Raw genomic sequence first — 22,751 nt, forward strand, 5'->3', positions numbered from 1 at the left:
GCTCATAAAAAACCGATGGGGATTTGAGGAAATGGAAGGCATGGACGTGATTGGAGAAAGGGACTAAATAGTAGGTACAGTTCAGTCTGGAGAGCATAAAGTAGTCATTGGAGTGATGTATAACCCACCACAGAACTGCAGGAGGCCAAGAGAGGAGTACGAAGAAAACAACAGGGCGATGGTGGACACACTGGCTGAGGTGGCAAGAAGAGCTCACTCGAGCAGAGCAAAGTTACTGGTAATGGGCGATTTCAACCACAGGGAGATCGACTGGGAAAACCTGGAGCCATATGGGGGTCCCGAAACATGGAGAGCCAAGATGATGGATGTGGTACTTGAAAACCTCATGCATCAACATGTCAGGGACACTACCAGAGAGAGAGGGGAGGATGAGCCAGCAAGACTGGACCTTGTGTTCACCCTGAGCAGTTCAGACATTGAGGACATCACTTACGAGAGGCCCCTTGGAGCTAGCGATCATGTGGTTCTGAGTTTTGATTATATAGTAGAGTTACAAGTGGAGAAGGCAACAGGAATTGAATGGGAAAAGCCAAACTACAAAAGGGGGTACTACACAGGTATGAGGAACTTCCTGCAGGAGGTTCAGTGGGACAGAGAACTGGAGGAAAATCAGTAAACGAGATGATGGAATATGTAGCAACAAAGTGCAAGGAGGCAGAGGAATGGTTTGTTCCCAAGGGAAAGAGAAATAATAGGAAGACCAAAGCGAGTCCTTGGTTTACCCGAAGGTGTAGGGAGGCAAAAACTAAGTGCACCAGAGAATGGAAAAGGTACAGGAGGCAAAGGACCCAGGAAAACAAGGAGATTAGTAGAAGAGCCAGAAACGAGTACGCACAGATAAGGAGGGAGGCCCAGCGTCAGTATGAAAACGACATAGCATCGAAAGTCAAGTGTGACCCGAAACTGCTGTATAGCCACATTAGGAGGAAGACAACAGTCAAGGACCAGGTGATAAGGCTGAGGAAAGAAGGTGGAGAACTCACAAGAGACGATCAATGAGGTATGTGAGGAGCTCAACATGATATTTAAGGAAGTATTTACAGTGGAGACAGGAAAGCCTCTCGGGGGACAGACCAGATGGGGACACCAGCAAGGAATATACCAACAAGTGTTGGATGACATACATACAGATGAGAAGGAGGTGAAGAAACTGCTAAAGGACATCGATATCTCAAAGGCAATGGGACCAGACAACATCCCGATGTGGGTCCTTAGAGAGGGAGCGGATATGTTGTGTGTGCCACTTACCACAATCTTCAACACGTCCCTACTATACACACTACCAAGTACACTACTATACACACTACCAAGTGCACTAATATACACACTACCAAGTACACTACTATACACAAATAACCCGCACATAAAAAGAGAGAAGCTTCACTCTTTTTATGTGCAGGTTATTTGTGTATCGTTCCAGTCACGGTATTGTGCCTTTTTTGTTATTTACACTACTATACACACTACTATACACACTACCAAGTGCACTACTATACACACTACCAAGTGCACAACTATACACACTACTATACACACTACCAAGTGCACTACTATACACACTACCAAGTGCACAACTATACACACTACTATACACACTACTAAGTGCACTACTATACACACTACCAAGTGCACAACTATACACACTACTATATACACTACCAAGTGCACTACTATACACACTACCAAGTGCACAACTATACACACTACTATACACACTACCAAGTGCACTACTATACACACTACCAAGTGCACAACTATACACACTACTATACACACTACCAAGTGCACAACTATACACACTACTATACACACTACCAAGTGCACTACTATACACACTACTATACACACTACCAAGTGCACTACTATACACAATACCAAGTGCACAACTATACACACTACTATACACACTACCAAGTGCACTACTATACACACTACTATACACACTACCAAGTGCACTACTATACACACTATTATACACACTACCAAGTGCACTACTATACACACTACCAAGTGCACAACTATACACACTACTATACACACTACCAAGTGCACTACTATACACACTACTATACACACTACCAAGTGCACTACTATACACACTACTATACACACTACCAAGTGCACTACTATACACACTACCAAGTGCACAACTATACACACTACTATACACACTACCAAGTGCACTACTATACACACTACCAAGTGCACAACTATACACACTACTATACACACTACCAAGTGCACTACTATACACACTACCAAGTGCACAACTATACACACTACTATACACACTACCAAGTGCACTACTATACACACTACCAAGTGCACAACTATACACACTACTATACACACTACCAAGTGCACTACTATACACACTACTATACACACTACCAAGTGCACTACTATACACACTACTATACACACTACCAAGTGCACTACTATACACACTACCAAGTGCACAACTATACACACTACTATACACACTACCAAGTGCACTACTATACACACTACTATACACACTACCAAGTGCACTACTATACACACTACTATACACACTACCAAGTGCACTACTATACACACTACCAAGTGCACTACTATGCGCACTACTATGCACACTACTATACACACTACCAAGTGCACTACTATACACACTACCAAGTGCACTACTATACACACTACCAAGTGCACTACTATATACACTACTATACACACTACCAAGTGCACTACTATACACACTACTATACACACTTCCAAGTCCACTACTATACATACTACCAAGTACAGTACTATACACACTACCAAGTCCACTACTATACACACTACCAAGTCCACTACTATACACACTACCAAGTGCACTACTATACACACTACTATACACACTACCAAGTCCACTACTATACACACTACCAAGTCCACTACTATACACACTACCAAGTGCACTACTATACACTCTACCAAGTCCACTACTATACACACTACTATACACACTACTATACACACTACCAAGTGCACTACTATACACACTACCAAGTACACTACTATACACACTACCAAGTACACTACTATACACACTACCAAGTACACTACTATACACACTACCAAGTACACTACTATACACACTACCAAGTGCACTACTATACACACTACCAAGTACACTACTATACACACTACCAGTGCACTACTATACACACTACCAAGTACACTACTATACACACTACCAAGTACACTACTATACACACTACCAAGTACACTACTATACACACTACCAAGTACACTACTATACACACTACCAAGTGCACTACTATACACACTACCAAGTACACTACTATACACACTACCAAGTACACTACTATACACACTACCAAGTACACTACTATACACACTACCAAGTACACTACTATACACACTACCAAGTGCACTACTATACACACTACCAAGTACACTACTATACACACTACCAGTGCACTACTATACACACTACCAAGTACACTACTATACACACTACCAAGTACACTACTATACACACTACCAAGTACACTACTATACACACTACCAAGTACACTACTATACACACTACCAAGTGCACTACTATACACACTACCAAGTACATAGAGAGCCAAGATGATGGATGTGGTACTTGAAAACCTCATGCATCAACATGTCAGGGACACAACCAGAGAGAGAGGGGAGGATGAGCCAGCAAGACTGGATCTTGTGTTCACCCTGAGCAGTTCAGACATCGAGGACATCACTTACGAGAGGCCCCTTGGAGCTAGCGATCATGTGGTTCTGAGTTTTGACTATATAGTAGAGTTACAAGTGGAGAAGGTAACAGGAACTGAAGGGGACAGGCCAAACTATAAAAGGGGGGACTACACAGGTACGAGAAACTTCCTGCAGGAGGTTCAGTGGGACAGAGAAATGGTAGGAAAATCAGTAAACGAGATGATGGAATATGTGGCAACAAAGTGCAAGGAGGCAGAGGAAAGTTTTGTTCCCAAGGGAAACAGAAATAATAGGAAGACCAAAACGAGTCCTTGGTTTACCCGAAGGTGTAGGGAGGCAAAAACTAAGTGCAACAGAGAATGGAAAAGGTACAGGAGGCATAGGACCCAGGAAAACAAGGAGATTAGTAGAAGAGCCAGAAACGAGTATGCGCAGATAAGGAGGGAGGCCCAGCGACAGTATGAAAACGACATAGCATCGAAAGTCAAATCTGACCCGAAACTGCTGTATAGCCACATTAGGAGGAAGACAACAGTCAATGACCAGGTGATAAGGCTGAGGAAAGAAGGTGGAGAACTCACAAGAAACGATCAAGAGGTATGTGAGGAGCTCAACACGAGATTTAAGGAAGTATTTACAGTAGAGACAGGAAGGACTCTGGGGGGACAGACCAGATGGGGACACCAACAAGGAATACACCAACAAGTGTTGGACGACATACATACAGATGAGGAGGAGGTGAAGAAACTGCTAAGGGACATCGATACCTCAAAGGCAATGGGACCGGACAACATCTCTCCATGGGTCCTTAGAGAGGGAGCAGATATGTTGTGCGTACCACTTACCACAATCTTCAACACATCCCTGGAAACTGGGCAACTACCTGAGGTATGGAAGACGGCAAATGTAGTTCCCATTTTCAAAAAAGGAGACAGAAAAGAGGCACTAAACTATAGACCTGTGTCATTGACGTGTATAGTATGCAAAATTATGGAGAAGATTATCAGGAGGAGAGTGGTGGAGCACCTGGAACGGAACAGGAGTATAAATGCCAACCAGCACGGATTCACGGAAGGCAAATCCTGTGTCACAAACCTTCTGGAGTTTTATGATAAAATAACAGAAGTAAGACAAGAGAGAGAGGGGTGGGTTGATTGCATCTTCTTTGACTGCAAGAAGGCCTTTGACACAGTTCCTCACAAGAGATTAGTGCAGAAGCTAGAGCATCAGGCGCATATAACAGGAAGGGCACTGCAATGGATCAGAGAATACCTGACAGGGAGGCAACAACGAGTCATGGTACGTAATGATGTATCACAGTGGGCACCTGTGACGAGCGGGGTCCCACAGGGGTCGGTCCTAGGACCAGTGCTATTTTTGGTATATGTGAACGACATGACGGAAGGGTTAGACTCAGAAGTGTCCCTGTTTGCAGATGATGTGAAGTTAATGAGGAGAATTAAATCTGATGAGGACCAGGCAGGACTTCTAAGAGACCTGGACAGACTGGACACCTGGTCCAGCAAATGGCTTCTCGAATTTAATCCTGCCAAATGCAAAGTCATGAAGATAGGGGAAGGGCACAGAAGACCACAGACAGAGTATAGGCTAGGTGGCCAAAGACTGCAAACCTCACTCAAGGAGAAAGATCTTGGGGTGAGTATAACACCGAGCATGTCTCCGGAAGCACACATCAATCAGATAACTGCTGCAGCATATGGGCGCCTGGCAAACCTGAGAACAGCATTCCGACACCTTAGTAAGGAATCATTCAAGACACTGTACACCGTGTATGTCAGGCCCATACTGGAGTATGCAGCACCTGTTTGGAACCCGCACTTGATAAAGCACGTCAAGAAACTAGAGAAAGTACAAAGGTTTGCAACAAGGTTAGTTCCTGAGCTAAGGGGAATGTCCTATGAAGAAAGATTAAGGGAAATCGGCCTGACGACACTGGAGGACAGGAGGGTCAGGGGAGACATGATAACGACATATAAAATACTGCGTGGAATAGACAAGGTGGACAAGGACAGGATGTTCCAGGGAGGGGACACAGAAACAAGAGGCCACAATTGGAAGTTGAAGACACAAATGAGTCAGAGAGATAGTAGGAAGTATTTCTTCAGTCATAGAGTTGTAAGGCAGTGGAATAGCCTAGAAAATGACGTAGTGGAGGCAGGAACCATACACAGTTTTAAGACGAGGTTTGATAAAGCTCATGGAGCGGGGAGAGAGAGGGTCTAGTAGCAACCGGTGAAGAGGCGGGGCCAGGAGCTAGGACTCGACCCCTGCAACCACAAATAGGTGAGTACACACTACCAAGTGCACTACTATACACACTACCAAGTACACTACTATACACACTACCAAGTACACTATTATACACACTACCAAGTGCACTACTATACACACTACCAAGTACACTACTATACACACTACCAAGTGCACTACTATACACACTACCAAGTACACTACTATACACACTACCAAGTGCACTACTATACACACTACCAAGTACACTACTATACACACTACCAAGTGCACTACTATACACACTACCAAGTACACTACTATACACACTACCAAGTACACTACTATACACACTGAAATTCAGCTATGTACGCTACTAAGAACGCTTTACTCTGAATGCTGACCGTTACAGGCGTTGACCGCAGGCGGAAAGAAGCCGTAAGAGGAACCATTAGCCATACAGGTGACCATCTGCATAGTGGCACCATCTGTGATGGACATCCGGGCCGGGCAAGTGTAGTTGATGGTGGAGTTAAGTTGACGGATGTTGGTGGCGCTGGTTTTAGTTACGGTGGGTGGTGTTGGAGGGGCAGGAACCGTCCCGTTACACACTGTTGGAGATCACTCTTTAGCTCACCCTTCATCACATCTCCACTACTAAGATTGCTGGAGATCCAGACATGATTTAGAAGACACCGGACAACGACACACGAACATATATGATAAAACAATGAGGACTTTATATTTCAGTCTCACATACAAACCTTTCCAGTTTAGACCAATGTAGCGTGTTATTTCACGACACTGGTAGAAGTATTTATTGTTGAATTCCATTCATTAACACCTCTTTACTGGATGACATTTAAGCCTTGGACTGTCATTATATATATTTTAATATATTCCCTTAAAAAAGTAATAATAATTGAAAATGATGTAGTTTAATAACATATGGGAGTCCACCTCTGGTGCACAGTGTGGGACCCATAACCTCAGACAAGTGCACAAAATAGCTTCAAGAAAGGATAATTGGATTTCTTCCTGAAGCCATTTGAATATTCTACTTCACCTACCACCCTATATTAGCTAATATATATATATATATATATATATATATATATATATATATATATATATATATATATATATATATATATATATATATATATATATATATATATATATATATATATATGCTTGCTTCTTCCTGTGAAAATTTCAATTACATTTCCTTCAAATAAGCTATATTAGCTAAAGGATGTGAGTAGCAGGAATATTAACTCACCATTGACAACTATGCAGGGTAATATTTGTGAAGGATACCAGCCTCCCAGCACGCCCAGACACTGAGACTGCTGCTGTGTCACACTTACGTTGCCGCGCACGAAGTACCCAGGGTAACACCTGAGGGAAGAGCACCTGTGAGAACAACATCTGAGGCAGCAACACTATGAGAACACCTGAGGAAGCAACACATGTGAAAGAAACACCTGTGTACCATGTTCGTACCGCAAGCTAATGGTGCTCATTAACAAACACTGTATAGCAGCAATATAACCAGACAAGCCTAAAGTTTACTCACTGCTACCACTGGCAACAAGTCTGATGGTATACCAGACGTGTTCAGAATAAACTTTTATTTTTCATTCTAAATATAATGAAACTTTGTCAGAATAAAACCTTATTCTAGTACAACAACATTGCTAGATACAGTAGGGCCCCACTTATACTGCGGGTTAGGTTCCAGGCTATCGCCGGAAAGCACAACGTCATTTTTTCCATTTAAAAACGCATGTAAATGCCAGACAAGTTAACACTAAATTATATTAAGTTAGTAATAGAACTAGGCATTAAAAATACACAAAGTAAAATACATATACAGTACATTCATTACTTATCTTAAAGTATTCGTAATCTTAATGTAGGGCGAGATGTGAGTACTATTTATTTGTAGGAAGTCAGGTGTAGGTAGCCCTGGCTCCTCATCTCATACCTAATATACGATATTTAAAACAGCCCAGAGAGTTAAAATACACATACAGTACACTCATTATTTACCTTAAAATATGTGTAGTCTTAATGTAGGAAGAGAAGAGAGTAGTATTTATTTGTAGGAAGTCAGAGTAGGTAGCCGGTAGGTGGTGTTGGAGGCGTTATTGTGAATGTTACTTACGTGTAGGTGGTGTTGGAGGTGTTATTGTGAATGTTACTTACGTGTAGGTGGTGTTGGAGGTGTTGCTGTGAATGTTACTTAAGTGTAGGTGGTGTTGGAGGTGTTACTGTGAATGTTACTTAGGTGTAGGTGGTGTTGCTGTGAATGTTACTTACGTGTAGGTGGTGTTGGAGGTGTTGCTGTGAATGTTACTTACATGTAGGTGGCGTTGGAGGTGTCACTGTGAATGTTACTTACGTGTAGGTGGTGTTGGAGGTGTTGCTGTGAATGTTACTTAAGTGTAGGTGGTGTTGGAGGTGTTACTGTGAATGTTACTTACGTGTAGGTGGTGTTGGAGGTGTTACTGTGAATGTTACTTACATGTAGGTGGTGTTGGAGGTGTTACTGTGAAAGTTACTTACGTGTAGGTGGTGTTGGAGGTGTTACTGTGAATGTTACTTACGTGTAGATGGTGTTGGAGGTGTTACTGTGATTGTTACTTACGCGTAGGTGTTGGAGGTGTTACTGTGAATGTTACTTGCGTGTAGGTGGTGTTGGAGGTGTTACTGTGAATGTTACTTTCGTGTAGGTGGTGTTGGAGGTGTTATTGCGAATGTTACTTACGTGCAGGTGGTGTTGGAGGTGTTACTGTGAATGTTACTTATGTGTAGGTGATGTTGGAGGTGTTGCTGTGAATGTTACTTACATGTAGGTGGTCTTGGAGGTGTTACTGTGAATGTTACTTACGTGTAGGTGGTGTTGGAGGTGTTACTGTGAATGTTACTTACGTGTAGATGGTGTTGGAGGTGTTACTGTGAATGTTACTTACGTGTAGGTGGTGTTGGAGATGTTACTGTGAATGCTACTTACATGTAGGTGGTGTTGGAGGTGTTGCTGTGAATGTTACTTACCTGTAGGTAGTGTTGGAGGTGTTACTGTGAATGTTACTTATGTGTAGGTGGTGTTGGAGGTATTACTGTGAATGTTACTTATGCGTAGGTGGTGTTGGAGGTGTTACTGTGAATGTTACTTACGTGTAGGTGGTGTTGGAGGTGTTACTGTGAATGTTACTTACGTGAAGGTGGTGTTGGAGGTGTTACTGTGAATGTTACTTACGCGTAGGTGGCGTTGGAGGTGTGACTGTGAATGTTACTTACGTGTAGGTGGTGTTGGAGGTGTTACTGTGAATGTTACTTACGCGTAGGTGGTGTTGGTGTTACTGTGAATGTTACTTACGTGCAGGTGGTGTTGGAGGTGTTACTGTGAATGTTACTTACGTGTAGGTGGTGTTGGAGGTGTTACTGTGAATGTTACTTACATGTAGGTGGTGCTGGAGGTGTTACTGTGAATGTTACTTACGTGTAGGTGGTGTTGGAGGTGTTACTGTGAATGTTACTTACGTGTAGATGGCGTTGGAGGAGTTACTGTGAATGTTACTTACGTGTAGGTGGTGTTGGAGGTGTTACTGTGAATGTTACTTACATGTAGGTGGTGCTGGAGGTGTTACTGTGAATGTTACTTACGTGTAGGTGGTGTTGGAGGTGTTACTGTGAATGTTACTTACGTGTAGGTGGCGTTGGAGGTGTTACTGTGAATGTTACTTACGTGTAGGTGGTGTTGGAGGTGTTACTGTGAATGTTACTTACGTGTAGGTGGTGTTGGAGGTGTTACTGTGAATGTTACTTACGTGTAGGTGGTGTTTCTGTGAATGTTACTTACGTGTAGGTGGTGTTGGAGGTGTTGCTGTGAATGTTACTTACATGTAGGTGGCGTTGGAGGTGTACTGTGAATGTTACTTACGTGTAGGTGGCGTTGGAGGTGATACTGTGAATGTTACTTACGTGTAGGTGGTGTTGGAGGTGGTACTGTGAATGTTACTTACGTGTTGGTGGTGTTGGATGTGTTACTGTGAATGTTACTTACGTGTAGGTGGTGTTAGAGGTGTTACTGTGAATGTTACTTACATGTAGGTGGTGTTGGAGGTGTTACTGTGAATGTTACTTACGTGTAGGTGGTGTTGGAGGTGTTGTTGTGAATGTTACTTATGTGTAGGTGGTGTTGGAGGTGTTACTGTGAATGTTACTTACGTGTAGGTGGTGTTGCTGTGAATGTTACTTACATGTAGGTGGCGTTGGAGGTGTTACTGTGAATGTTACTTACGTGTAGGTGGTGTTGGAGGTGTTGTTGTGAATGTTACTTATGTGTAGGTGGTGTTGGAGGTGTTACTGTGAATGTTACTTACGTGTAGGTGGTGTTGCTGTGAATGTTACTTACATGTAGGTGGCGTTGGAGGTGTTACTGTGAATGTTACTTACGTGTAGGTGGTGTTGGAGGTGTTGCTGTTAATGTTACTTACGTGTAGGTGGTGTTGGAGGTGTTACTGTGAATGTTACTTACGTGTAGGTGGTGTTGGAGGTGTTACTGTGAATGTTACTTACGCGTAGGTGTTGGAGGTGTTACTGTGAATGTTACTTACGTGTAGGTGGTGTTGGAGGTGTTACTGTGAATGTTACTTACTTGTAGGTGGTGTTGGAGGTGTTACTGTGAATGTTACTTACGTGTAGGTGGTGTTGGAGGTGTTACTGTGAACGTTACTTACGTGTAGATGGTGTTGGAGGTGTTACTGTGAATGTTACTTACGCGTAGGTGTTGGAGGTGTTACTGTGAATGTTACTTGCGTGTAGGTGGTGTTGGAGGTGTTACTGTGAATGTTACTTGCGTGTAGGTGGTGTTGGAGGTGTTATTGCGAATGTTACTTACGTGCAGGTGGTGTTGGAGGTGGTGCTGTGAATGTTACTTACATGTAGGTGGCGTTGGAGGTGTTACTGTGAATGTTACTTACGTGTACGTGGTGTTGGAGGTGTTGCTGTGAATGTTACTTACGTGTAGGTGGTGTTGGAGGTGTTACTGTGAATGTTACTTACGTGTAGGTGGTGTTGGAGGTGTTACTGTGAATGTTACTTACGCGTAGGTGTTGGAGGTGTTACTGTGAATGTTATTTACGTGTAGGTGGTGTTGGAGGTGTTACTGTGAATGTTACTTTTGTGTAGGTGGTGATGGAGGTGTTGCTGTGAATGTTACTTACATGTAGGTGGTGTTGGAGGTGTTACTGTGAATGTTACTTACGTGTAGGTGGTGTTGGAGGTGTTACTGTGAATGTTACTTACGCGTAGGTGGTGTTGGAGGTGTTACTGTGAATGTTACTTACGTGTAGGTGGTGTTGAAGGTGTTGCTGTGAATGTTACTTACATGTAGGTGGTGTTGGAGGTGTTACTGTGAATGTTACTTACGTGTAGGTGGTGTTAGAGGTGTTACTGTGAATGTTACTTACGTGTAGGTGGTGTTAGAGGTGTTACTGTGAATATTACTTACGTGTAGGTGGTGTTGGAGGTGTTACTGTGAATGTTACTTTCGTGTAGATGGTGTTTGAGGTGTTATTGTGAATGTTACTTACGTGTAGGTGGTGTTGGAGGTGTTACTGTGAATGTTACTTACGCGTAGGTGTTGGAGGTGTTAGTGTGAATGTTACTTACGTGTAGGTGGTGTTGGAGGTGTTACTGTGAATGTTACTTTCGTGTAGGTGGTGTTTGAGGTGTTATTGTGATTGTTACTTACGTGTAGGTGGTGTTGGAGGTGTTACTATGAATGTTACTTACGTGTAGGTGGTGTTGGAGGTGTTACTGTGAATGTTACTTACATGTAGGTGGTGTTGGAGGTGTTACTGTGAATGTTACTTACGTGTAGGTGGTGTTGGAGGTGTTACTGTGAATGTTATTTACGTGAAGGTGGTGTTGGAGGTGTTACTGTGAATGATACTTATGTGTAGGCGGTGTTACTGTGAATGTTACTTACGTGTAGGTGGTGTTGGAGGTGTTGCTGTGAATGTTACTTACATGTAGGTGGCGTTGGAGGTGTTACTGTGAATGTTACTTACGTGTAGGTGGTGTTGCAGGTGTTGCTGTGAATGTTACTTACGTGTAGGTGGTGTTGGAGGTGTTACTGTGAATGTTACTTACGTGTAGGTGGTGTTGGAGGTGTTACTGTGAATGTTACTTACGCGTAGGTGTTGGAGGTGTTACTGTGAATGTTACTTACGTGTAGGTGGTGTTGGAGGTGTTACTGTGAATGTTACTTTCGTGTAGGTGGTGTTGGAGGTGTTATTGTGAATGTTACTTACGTGTAGGTTGTGTTGGAGGTGTTACTGTGAATGTTATTTATGTGTAGATGGTGTTGGAGGTGTTGCTGTGAATGTTACTTACATGTAGGTGGTGTTGGAGGTGTTACTGTGAATGTTACTTACGTGTAGGTGGTGTTGGAGGTGTTACTTTGAATGTTACTTACGTGTAGGTGGTGTTGGAGGTGTTGCTGTGAATGTTACTTACGTGTAGGTGTTGTTGGAGGTGTTACTGTGAATGTTACTTACGTGTAGGTGGTGTTGGAGGTGTTACTGTGAATGTTACTTACATGTAGGTGGTGTTGGAGGTGTTACTGTGAATGTTACTTACGTGTAGGTGGTGTTCGAGGTGTTACTGTGAATGTTACTTACATGTAGGTGGTGTTGGAGGTGTTACTGTGAATGTTACTTACGCGTAGGTGGTGTTGGAGGTGTTACTGTGAATGTTACTTACGTGTAGGTGGTGTTGGAGGTGTTGCTGTGAATGTTACTTACATGTAGATGGTGTTGGAGGTGTTACTGTGAATGTTACTTACGTGTAGGTGGTGTTGGAGGTGTTACTGTGAGTGTTACTTACGCGTAGGTGGTGTTGGAGGTGTTACTGTGAAAGTTACTTACGTGTAGGTATTGTTGGAGGTGTTGCTGTGAATGTTACTTACATGTAGGTGGTGTTGGAGGTGTTACTGTGAATGTTACTTACGTGTAGGTGGTGTTGGAGGTGTTACTGTGAATGTTACTTACGCGTAGGTGGTGTTGGAGGTGTTACTGTGAATGTTACTTACGTGTAGGTGGTGTTGGAGGTGTTACTGTGAATGTTACTTACGTGTAGGTGGTGTTGGAGATGTTACTGTGAATGTTACTTACGTGTAGGTGGTGCTGGAGGTGTTACTGTGAATGTTACTTACGCGTAGGTGTTGGAGGTGTTACTGTGAATGTTACTTACGTGTAGGTGGTGTTGGAGGTGTTACTGTGAATGTTACTTTCGTGTAGGTGGTGTTGGAGGTGTTATTGTGAATGTTACTTACGTGTAGGTTGTGTTGGAGGTGTTACTGTGAATGTTACTTATGTGTAGATGGTGTTGGAGGTGTTGCTGTGAATGTTACTTACATGTAGGTGGTGTTGGAGGTGTTACTGTGAATGTTACTTACGTGTAGGTGGTGTTGGAGGTGTTACTTTGAATGTTACTTACGTGTAGGTGGTGTTGGAGGTGTTGCTGTGAATGTTACTTACGTGTAGGTGTTGTTGGAGGTGTTACTGTGAATGTTACTTACGTGTAGGTGGTGTTGGAGGTGTTACTGTGAATGTTACTTACATGTAGGTGGTGTTGGAGGTGTTACTGTGAATGTTACTTACGTGTAGGTGGTGTTCGAGGTGTTACTGTGAATGTTACTTACATGTAGGTGGTGTTGGAGGTGTTACTGTGAATGTTACTTACGCGTAGTTGGTGTTGGAGGTGTTACTGTGAATGTTACTTACGTGTAGGTGGTGTTGGAGGTGTTGCTGTGAATGTTACTTACATGTAGATGGTGTTGGAGGTGTTACTGTGAATGTTACTTACGTGTAGGTGGTGTTGGAGGTGTTACTGTGAGTGTTACTTACGTGTAGGTATTGTTGGAGGTGTTGCTGTGAATGTTACTTACATGTAGGTGGCGTTGGAGGTGTTACTGTGAATGTTACTTACGTGTAGGTGGTGTTGGAGGTGTTACTGTGAATGTTACTTACGCGTAGGTGGTGTTGGAGGTGTTACTGTGAATGTTACTTACGTGTAGGTGGTGTTGGAGGTGTTACTGTGAATGTTACTTACGTGTAGGTGGTGTTGGAGATGTTACTGTGAATGTTACTTACGTGTAGGTGGTGTTGGAGGTGTTACTGTGAATGTTACTTACGTGTAGGTGGTGTTGGAGGTGTTACTGTGTATGTTACTTACGTGTAGGTGGTGTTGGAGGTGTTACTGTGTATGTTACTTACGTGTAGGTGGTGTTGGAGGTGTTACTGTGTATGTTACGTGTAGGTGGTGTTGGAGGTGTTACTGTGAATATTACTTACGTGTAGGTAGCGTTGGAGGTGTTACTGTGAATGTTACTTACGTGTAGGTGGTGTTGGAGGTGTTACTGTGTATGTTACGTATAGGTGATGTTGGAGGTGTTACTGTGAATATTACTTACGTGTAGGTAGCGTTGGAGGTGTTACTGTGAATGTTACTTACGTGTAGGTGGTGTTGGAGGTGTTACTGTGAATGTTACTTACGTGTAGGTAGCGTTGGAGGCGTTACTGTGAATGTTACTTACGTGTAGGTAGCGTTGGAGGTGTTACTGTGAATGTTACTTACGTGTAGGTAGCGTTGGAGGTGAGGGAGGTGGTGTTGTCCCACACTACGCTCATGTTACTGCTAACACTCGGAGGGCCGCCCACACAACCTGCCACACACAACCATGTACAACCAAACTCACTTTAAATCAACCAAAAATAAGTAATATTTAACAAACAATAAACAAATTAATCAACAGCCGCACATTATGCCTGGTAAGTACTTTGTGACCCATACGGGTTAGGCGCATATTTTGTGATAATAATAACAGTAATAATAATAATAATAATAATAATAATAATAATAATAATAATAATAATAATAATAATAATAATAATAATAATAATAATAATAATAATAAATATTCAGAGTTAAGTTGTTAATTTTAAGCTTTAAAAAATTAACATGAACCATATGATGTGTAAATTACTACATTTATTATGTTATATACCTTTGAAAAGTTTCGAGAGTTTCTCTACTCTGTGAGCCCGGCCGTGGGTCAGGCTCGTCGTGTTGACTGACAATATTAAACAGTTTTCACACAGCACATCACATTTGTAATATTATACAGTAGTTTTGTAGAGCAAATTAAAGTTTTTTTCCATCATGCAAAACTAATGTGAAAGTTTTACATATAACGGACTAACAGCACATTGTGTGAGTGTCCGTTAAGTGAGTGTCCGTTAAGTGAGTGTCCGTTAAATCAGAATTACCGTAAAAATAATAAAAAAAAATACTTAAATGCTCTAGTGTAAACCGCATATAAAACTTGACCTTCATTTTATAGTTATATTATAAAAAACATTGAAATTACAGGAATTAAAAACTGCAATTTACCCAGTGGAATTTTGCCCATTATTTGTAAGTCCGTTACATCGAGAGTTTCTGTATATCAAGATAACAGCTTCTGGAAATAACAAAAATAAAAACTGTAGACTGACTGAGGCAGGTCTTGTTGCAACAACCTGCGCTGAGGCAGGTCTTGTTGCAACAACCTGCGCTGAGGCAGGTCTTATTGCAACAACCTGCGCTGAGGCAGGTCTTGTTCCAACAATCTGCGCTGAGGCAGGTCTTATTGCAACAACCTGCGCTGAGCCAGGTCTTGTTGCAACAATCTGCGCTGAGGCAGGTCTTGTTGCAACAATCTGCGCTGAGGCAGGTCTTGTTGCAACAACCTGCGCTGAGGCAGGTCTTATTGCAACAACCTGCGCTGAGGCAGGTCTTGTTGCAACAACCTGCGCTGAGGCAGGTCTTATTGCAACAACCTGCGCTGAGGCAGGTCTTGTTGCAACAACCTGCGCTGAGGCAGGTCTTGTTGCAACAACCTGCGCTGAGGCAAGTCTTGTTGCAACAACCTTGGTGAGGCAGGTCTTGTTGCAACAACCTTGGTGAGGCAGGTCTTGTTGCAACAACCTTGGTGAGGCAGGTCTTGTTGCAACAACCTTGGTGAGGCAGGTCTTGTTGCAACAACCTGCGCTGAGGCAGGTCTTGTTGCAACAACCTTGGTGAGGCAGGTCTTGTTGCAACAACCTTGGTGAGGCAGGTCTTGTTGCAACAACCTTGGTGAGGCAGGTCTTGTTGCAACAACCTTGGTGAGGCAGGTCTTGTTGCAACAACCTTGGTGAGGCAGGTCTTGTTGCAACAACCTTGGTGAGGCAGGTCTTGTTGCAACAACCTTGGTGAGGCAGGTCTTGTTGCAACAACCTGCGCTGAGGCAGGTCTTGTTGCAACAACCTGCGCTGAGGCAGGTCTTGCTGCAACAACCTTGGTGAGGCAGGTCTTGTTGCAACAACCTTGGTGAGGCAGGTCTTGTTGCAACAACCTTGGTGAGGCAGGTCTTGTTGCAACAACCTTGGTGAGGCAGGTCTTGTTGCAACAACCTTGGTGAGGCAGGTCTTGTTGCAACAACCTGCGCTGAGGCAGGTCTTGTTGCAACAACCTGCGCTGAGGCAGGTCTTGTTGCAACAACCTGCGCTGAGGCAGGTCTTGTTGCAACAACCTGCGCTGAGGCAGGTCTTGTTGCAACAACCTGCGCTGAGGCAGGTCTTGTTGCAACAACCTGCGCTGAGGCAGGTCTTGTTCCAACAACCTACGCTGAGGCAGGTCTTGTTGCAACAACCTGCGCTGAGGCAGGTCTTGTTGCAACAACCTGCGCTGAGGCAGGTCTTGTTGCAACAACCTGCGCTGAGGCAGGTCTTGCTGCAACAACCTTGGTGAGGCAGGTCTTGTTGCAACAACCTGCGCTGAGGCAGGTCTTGTTGCAACAACCTGAGCTGAGGCAGGTCTTGTTGCAGCAACCTGAGCTGAGGCAGGTCTTGTTGCAACAACCTTGGTGAGGCAGGTCTTGTTGCAACAACCTTGGTGAGGCAGGTCTTGTTGCAACAACCTGCGCTGAGGCAGGTCTTGTTGCAACAACCTGCGCTGAGGCAGGTCCTGCTGCAACAACCTGCGCTGAGGCAGGTCCTGCTGCAACAACCTTGGTGAGGCAGGTCTTGTTGCAACAACCTGCGCTGAGGCACGTCTTGTTGCAACAACCTGCGCTGAGGCAGGTCTTGTTGCAACAACCTGCGCTGAGGCAGGTCTTGTTGCAACAACCTTGGTGAGGCAGGTCTTGTTGCAGCAACCTGCGCTGAGGCAGGTCTTGTTGCAACAACCTTGGTGAGGCAGGTCTTGTTGCAACAACCTGCGCTGAGGCAGGTCTTGTTGCAACAACCTGCGCTGAGGCAGGTCTTGTTGCAACAACCTGCGCTGAGGCAGGTCTTGTTGCAACAACCTTGGTGAGGCAGGTCTTGTTGCAACAACCTTGGTGAGGCAGGTCTTGTTGCAACAAGCTGCGCTGAGGCAGGTCTTGTTGCAACAACCTGCGCTGAGGCAGGTCTTGTTGCAACAACCTGCGCTGAGGCAGGTCTTGTTGCAACAACCTGCGCTGAGGCAGGTCTTGTTGCAACAACCTGCGCTGAGGCAGGTCTTGTTGCAACAACCTGCGCTGAGGCAGGTCTTGTTGCAACAACCTGCGCTGAGGCAGGTCTTGTTGCAACAACCTGCGCTGAGGCAGGTCTTATTGCAACAACCTGCGCTGAGGCAGGTCTTGTTGCAACAATCTGCGCTGAGGCAGGTCTTGTTGCAACAACCTTGGTGAGGCAGGTCTTGTTGCAACAACCTGCGCTGAGGCAGGTCTTGTTGCAACAACCTGCGCTGAGGCAGGTCTTGTTGCAACAACCTTGGCTGAGGCAGGTCTTGTTGCAACAACCTGCGCTGAGGCAGGTCTTGTTGCAACAACCTGCGCTGAGGCAGGTCTTGTTGCAACAACCTTGGCTGAGGCAGGTCTTGTTGCAACAACCTGCGCTGAGGCAGGTCTTGTTGCAACAACCTGCGCTGAGGCAGGTCTTGTTGCAGCAACCTTGGCTGAGGCAGGTCTTGTTGCAACAACCTGCGCTGAGGCAGGTCTTGTTGCAACAACCTGCGCTGAGGCAGGTCTTGTTGTAGCAACCTTGGTGAGGCAGGTCTTGTTGCAACAACCTTGGTGAGGCAGGTCTTGTTGCAACAACCTTGGTGAGGCAGGTCTTGTTGCAACAACCTTGGTGAGGCAGGTCTTGTTGCAACAACCTTGGTGAGGCAGGTCTTGTTGCAACAACCTTGGTGAGGCAGGTCTTGTTGCAGCAACCTTGGTGAGGCAGGTCTTGTTGCTACAACCTAGGTGAGGCAGGTCTTGTTGCAACAACCTTGGTGAGGCAGGTCTTGTTGCAACAACCTGCGCTGAGGCAGGTCTTGTTGCAACAACCTGCGCTGAGGCAGGTCTTGCTGCAACAACCTTGGTGAGGCAGGTCTTGTTGCAGCAACCTTGGTGAGGCAGGTCTTGTTGCAACAACCTTGGTGAGGCAGGTCTTGTTGCAACAACCTTGGTGAGGCAGGTCTTGTTGCAACAACCTGCGCTGAGGCAGGTCTTGTTGCAACAACCTTGGTGAGGCAGGTCTTGTTGCAACAACCTTGGTGAGGCAGGTCTTGTTGCAACAACCTGCGCTGAGGCAGGTCTTGTTGCAACAACCTGCGCTGAGGCAGGTCTTGTTGCAACAACCTGCGCTGAGGCAGGTCTTGTTGCAACAACCTGCGCTGAGGCAGGTCTTGTTGCAACAACCTGCGCTGAGGCAGGTCTTGTTGCAACAACCTTGGTGAGGCAGGTTTGTTGCAGCAACCTGCGCTGAGGCAGGTCTTGTTGCAACAACCTTGGTGAGGCAGGTCTTGTTGCAACAACCTGCGCTGAGGCAGGTCTTGTTGCAACAACCTGCGCTGAGGCAGGTCTTGTTGCAACAACCTGCGCTGAGGCAGGTCTTGTTGCAACAACCTGCGCTGAGGCAGGTCTTGTTGCAACAACCTTGGTGAGGCAGGTCTTGTTGCAACAACCTTGGTGAGGCAGGTCTTGTTGCAACAAGCTGCGCTGAGGCAGGTCTTGTTGCAACAACCTGCGCTGAGGCAGGTCTTGTTGCAACAACCTGCGCTGAGGCAGGTCTTGTTGCAACAACCTGCGCTGAGGCAGGTCTTGTTGCAACAACCTGCGCTGAGGCAGGTCTTGTTGCAACAACCTGCGCTGAGGCAGGTCTTGTTGCAACAACCTGCGCTGAGGCAGGTCTTGTTGCAACAACCTGCGCTGAGGCAGGTCTTATTGCAACAACCTGCGCTGAGGCAGGTCTTGTTGCAACAATCTGCGCTGAGGCAGGTCTTGTTGCAACAACCTTGGTGAGGCAGGTCTTGTTGCAACAACCTGCGCTGAGGCAGGTCTTGTTGCAACAACCTGCGCTGAGGCAGGTCTTGTTGCAACAACCTTGGCTGAGGCAGGTCTTGTTGCAACAACCTGCGCTGAGGCAGGTCTTGTTGCAACAACCTGCGCTGAGGCAGGTCTTGTTGCAACAACCTTGGCTGAGGCAGGTCTTGTTGCAACAACCTGCGCTGAGGCAGGTCTTGTTGCAACAACCTGCGCTGAGGCAGGTCTTGTTGCAGCAACCTTGGCTGAGGCAGGTCTTGTTGCAACAACCTGCGCTGAGGCAGGTCTTGTTGTAGCAACCTTGGTGAGGCAGGTCTTGTTGCAACAACCTTGGTGAGGCAGGTCTTGTTGCAACAACCTTGGTGAGGCAGGTCTTGTTGCAACAACCTTGGTGAGGCAGGTCTTGTTTCAACAACCTTGGTGAGGCAGGTCTTGTTGCAACAACCTTGGTGAGGCAGGTCTTGTTGCAGCAACCTTGGTGAGGCAGGTCTTGTTGCTACAACCTAGGTGAGGCAGGTCTTGTTGCAACAACCTTGGTGAGGCAGGTCTTGTTGCAACAACCTGCGCTGAGGCAGGTCTTGTTGCAACAACCTGCGCTGAGGCAGGTCTTGCTGCAACAACCTTGGTGAGGCAGGTCTTGTTGCAGCAACCTTGGTGAGGCAGGTCTTGTTGCAACAACCTTGGTGAGGCAGGTCTTGTTGCAACAACCTTGGTGAGGCAGGTCTTGTTGCAACAACCTGCGCTGAGGCAGGTCTTGTTGCAACAACCTTGGTGAGGCAGGTCTTGTTGCAACAACCTTGGTGAGGCAGGTCTTGTTGCAACAACCTGCGCTGAGGCAGGTCTTGTTGCAACAACCTGCGCTGAGGCAGGTCTTGTTGCAACAACCTGCGCTGAGGCAGGTCTTGTTGCAACAACCTGCGCTGAGGCAGGCCTTGTTGCAACAACCTGCGCTGAGGCAGGTCTTGTTGCAACAACCTTGGTGAGGCAGGTCTTGTTGCAACAACCTGCGCTGAGGCAGGTCTTGTTGCAACAACCTGCGCTGAGGCAGGTCTTGTTGCAACAACCTGCGCTGAGGCAGGTCTTGTTGCAACAACCTGCGCTGAGGCAGGTCTTGTTGCAACAACCTGCGCTGAGGCAGGTCTTGTTGCAACAACCTTGGCTGAGGCAGGTCTTGTTGCAACAACCTGCGCTGAGGCAGGTCTTGTTGCAACAACCTGCGCTGAGGCAGGTCTTGTTGCAGCAACCTTGGCTGAGGCAGGTCTTGTTGCAACAACCTGCGCTGAGGCAGGTCTTGTTGCAACAACCTGCGCTGAGGCAGGTCTTGTTGTAGCAACCTTGGTGAGGCAGGTCTTGTTGCAACAACCTTGGTGAGGCAGGTCTTGTTGCAACAACCTTGGTGAGGCAGGTCTTGTTGCAACAACCTTGGTGAGGCAGGTCTTGTTTCAACAACCTTGGTGAGGCAGGTCTTGTTGCAACAACCTTGGTGAGGCAGGTCTTGTTGCAGCAACCTTGGTGAGGCAGGTCTTGTTGCAACAACCTTGGTGAGGCAGGTCTTGTTGCAACAACCTTGGTGAGGCAGGTCTTGTTTCAACAACCTTGGTGAGGCAGGTCTTGTTGCAACAACCTTGGTGAGGCAGGTCTTGTTGCAGCAACCTTGGTGAGGCAGGTCTTGTTGCTACAACCTAGGTGAGGCAGGTCTTGTTGCAACAACCTTGGTGAGGCAGGTCTTGTTGCAACAACCTGCGCTGAGGCAGGTCTTGTTGCAACAACCTGCGCTGAGGCAGGTCTTGTTGCAGCAACCTTGGCTGAGGCAGGTCTTGTTGCAACAACCTGCGCTGAGGCAGGTCTTGTTGCAACAACCTGCGCTGAGGCAGGTCTTGTTGTAGCAACCTTGGTGAGGCAGGTCTTGTTGCAACAACCTTGGTGAGGCAGGTCTTGTTGCAACAACCTTGGTGAGGCAGGTCTTGTTGCAACAACCTTGGTGAGGCAGGTCTTGTTTCAACAACCTTGGTGAGGCAGGTCTTGTTGCAACAACCTTGGTGAGGCAGGTCTTGTTGCAGCAACCTTGGTGAGGCAGGTCTTGTTGCTACAACCTAGGTGAGGCAGGTCTTGTTGCAACAACCTTGGTGAGGCAGGTCTTGTTGCAACAACCTGCGCTGAGGCAGGTCTTGTTGCAACAACCTGCGCTCAGGCAGGTCTTGCTGCAACAACCTTGGTGAGGCAGGTCTTGTTGCAGCAACCTTGGTGAGGCAGGTCTTGTTGCAACAACCTTGGTGAGGCAGGTCTTGTTGCAACAACCTTGGTGAGGCAGGTCTTGTTGCAACAACCTTGGTGAGGCAGGTCTTGTTGCTACAACCTAGGTGAGGCAGGTCTTGTTGCAACAACCTTGGTGAGGCAGGTCTTGTTGCAACAACCTGCGCTGAGGCAGGTCTTGTTGCAACAACCTGCGCTGAGGCAGGTCTTGCTGCAACAACCTTGGTGAGGCAGGTCTTGTTGCAGCAACCTTGGTGAGGCAGGTCTTGTTGCAACAACCTTGGTGAGGCAGGTCTTGTTGCAACAACCTTGGTGAGGCAGGTCTTGTTGCAACAACCTGCGCTGAGGCAGGTCTTGTTGCAACAACCTTGGTGAGGCAGGTCTTGTTGCAACAACCTTGGTGAGGCAGGTCTTGTTGCAACAACCTGCGCTGAGGCAGGTCTTGTTGCAACAACCTGCGCTGAGGCAGGTCTTGTTGCAACAACCTGCGCTGAGGCAGGTCTTGTTGCAACAACCTGCGCTGAGGCAGGTCTTGTTGCAACAACCTGCGCTGAGGCAGGTCTTGTTGCAACAACCTTGGTGAGGCAGGTCTTGTTGCAACAACCTGCGCTGAGGCAGGTCTTGTTGCAACAACCTGCGCTGAGGCAGGTCTTGTTGCAACAACCTTGGCTGAGGCAGGTCTTGTTGCAACAACCTGCGCTGAGGCAGGTCTTGTTGCAACAACCTGCGCTGAGGCAGGTCTTGTTGCAACAACCTTGGCTGAGGCAGGTCTTGTTGCAACAACCTGCGCTGAGGCAGGTCTTGTTGCAACAACCTGCGCTGAGGCAGGTCTTGTTGCAGCAACCTTGGCTGAGGCAGGTCTTGTTGCAACAACCTGCGCTGAGGCAGGTCTTGTTGCAACAACCTGCGCTGAGGCAGGTCTTGTTGCAACAACCTTGGTGAGGCAGGTCTTGTTGCAACAACCTTGGTGAGGCAGGTCTTGTTGCAACAACCTTGGTGAGGCAGGTCTTGTTTCAGCAACCTTGGTGAGGCAGGTCTTGTTGCAACAACCTTGGTGAGGCAGGTCTTGTTGCAGCAACCTTGGTGAGGCAGGTCTTGTTGCTACAACCTA

The 22,751-nt window shown here is 46.1% G+C and overlaps 1 protein-coding gene across 1 annotated transcript in view; it reads right to left on the bottom strand.

The window, feature by feature from the left end:
* The window catches only part of LOC128685578 (uncharacterized), a 132,331-nt gene that overhangs the window by 13,076 nt on the left and 96,504 nt on the right, over window positions 1-22,751 (bottom strand). The window contains exons 16-18 of the mRNA XM_070088113.1: window positions 14,650-14,737; window positions 7,280-7,398; window positions 6,402-6,608 (exon numbers count right to left, since the gene is read on the bottom strand). Coding sequence (XP_069944214.1) covers window positions 6,402-6,608; window positions 7,280-7,398; window positions 14,650-14,737 — 414 coding nt within the window. The remainder of the gene's footprint in view (window positions 1-6,401; window positions 6,609-7,279; window positions 7,399-14,649; window positions 14,738-22,751) is intronic.

The sequence above is a fragment of the Cherax quadricarinatus genome, chromosome 23, assembly GCF_038502225.1.
Source record: "Cherax quadricarinatus isolate ZL_2023a chromosome 23, ASM3850222v1, whole genome shotgun sequence".
In the NCBI taxonomy this organism is placed as follows: Eukaryota; Metazoa; Arthropoda; class Malacostraca; order Decapoda; family Parastacidae; genus Cherax; species Cherax quadricarinatus.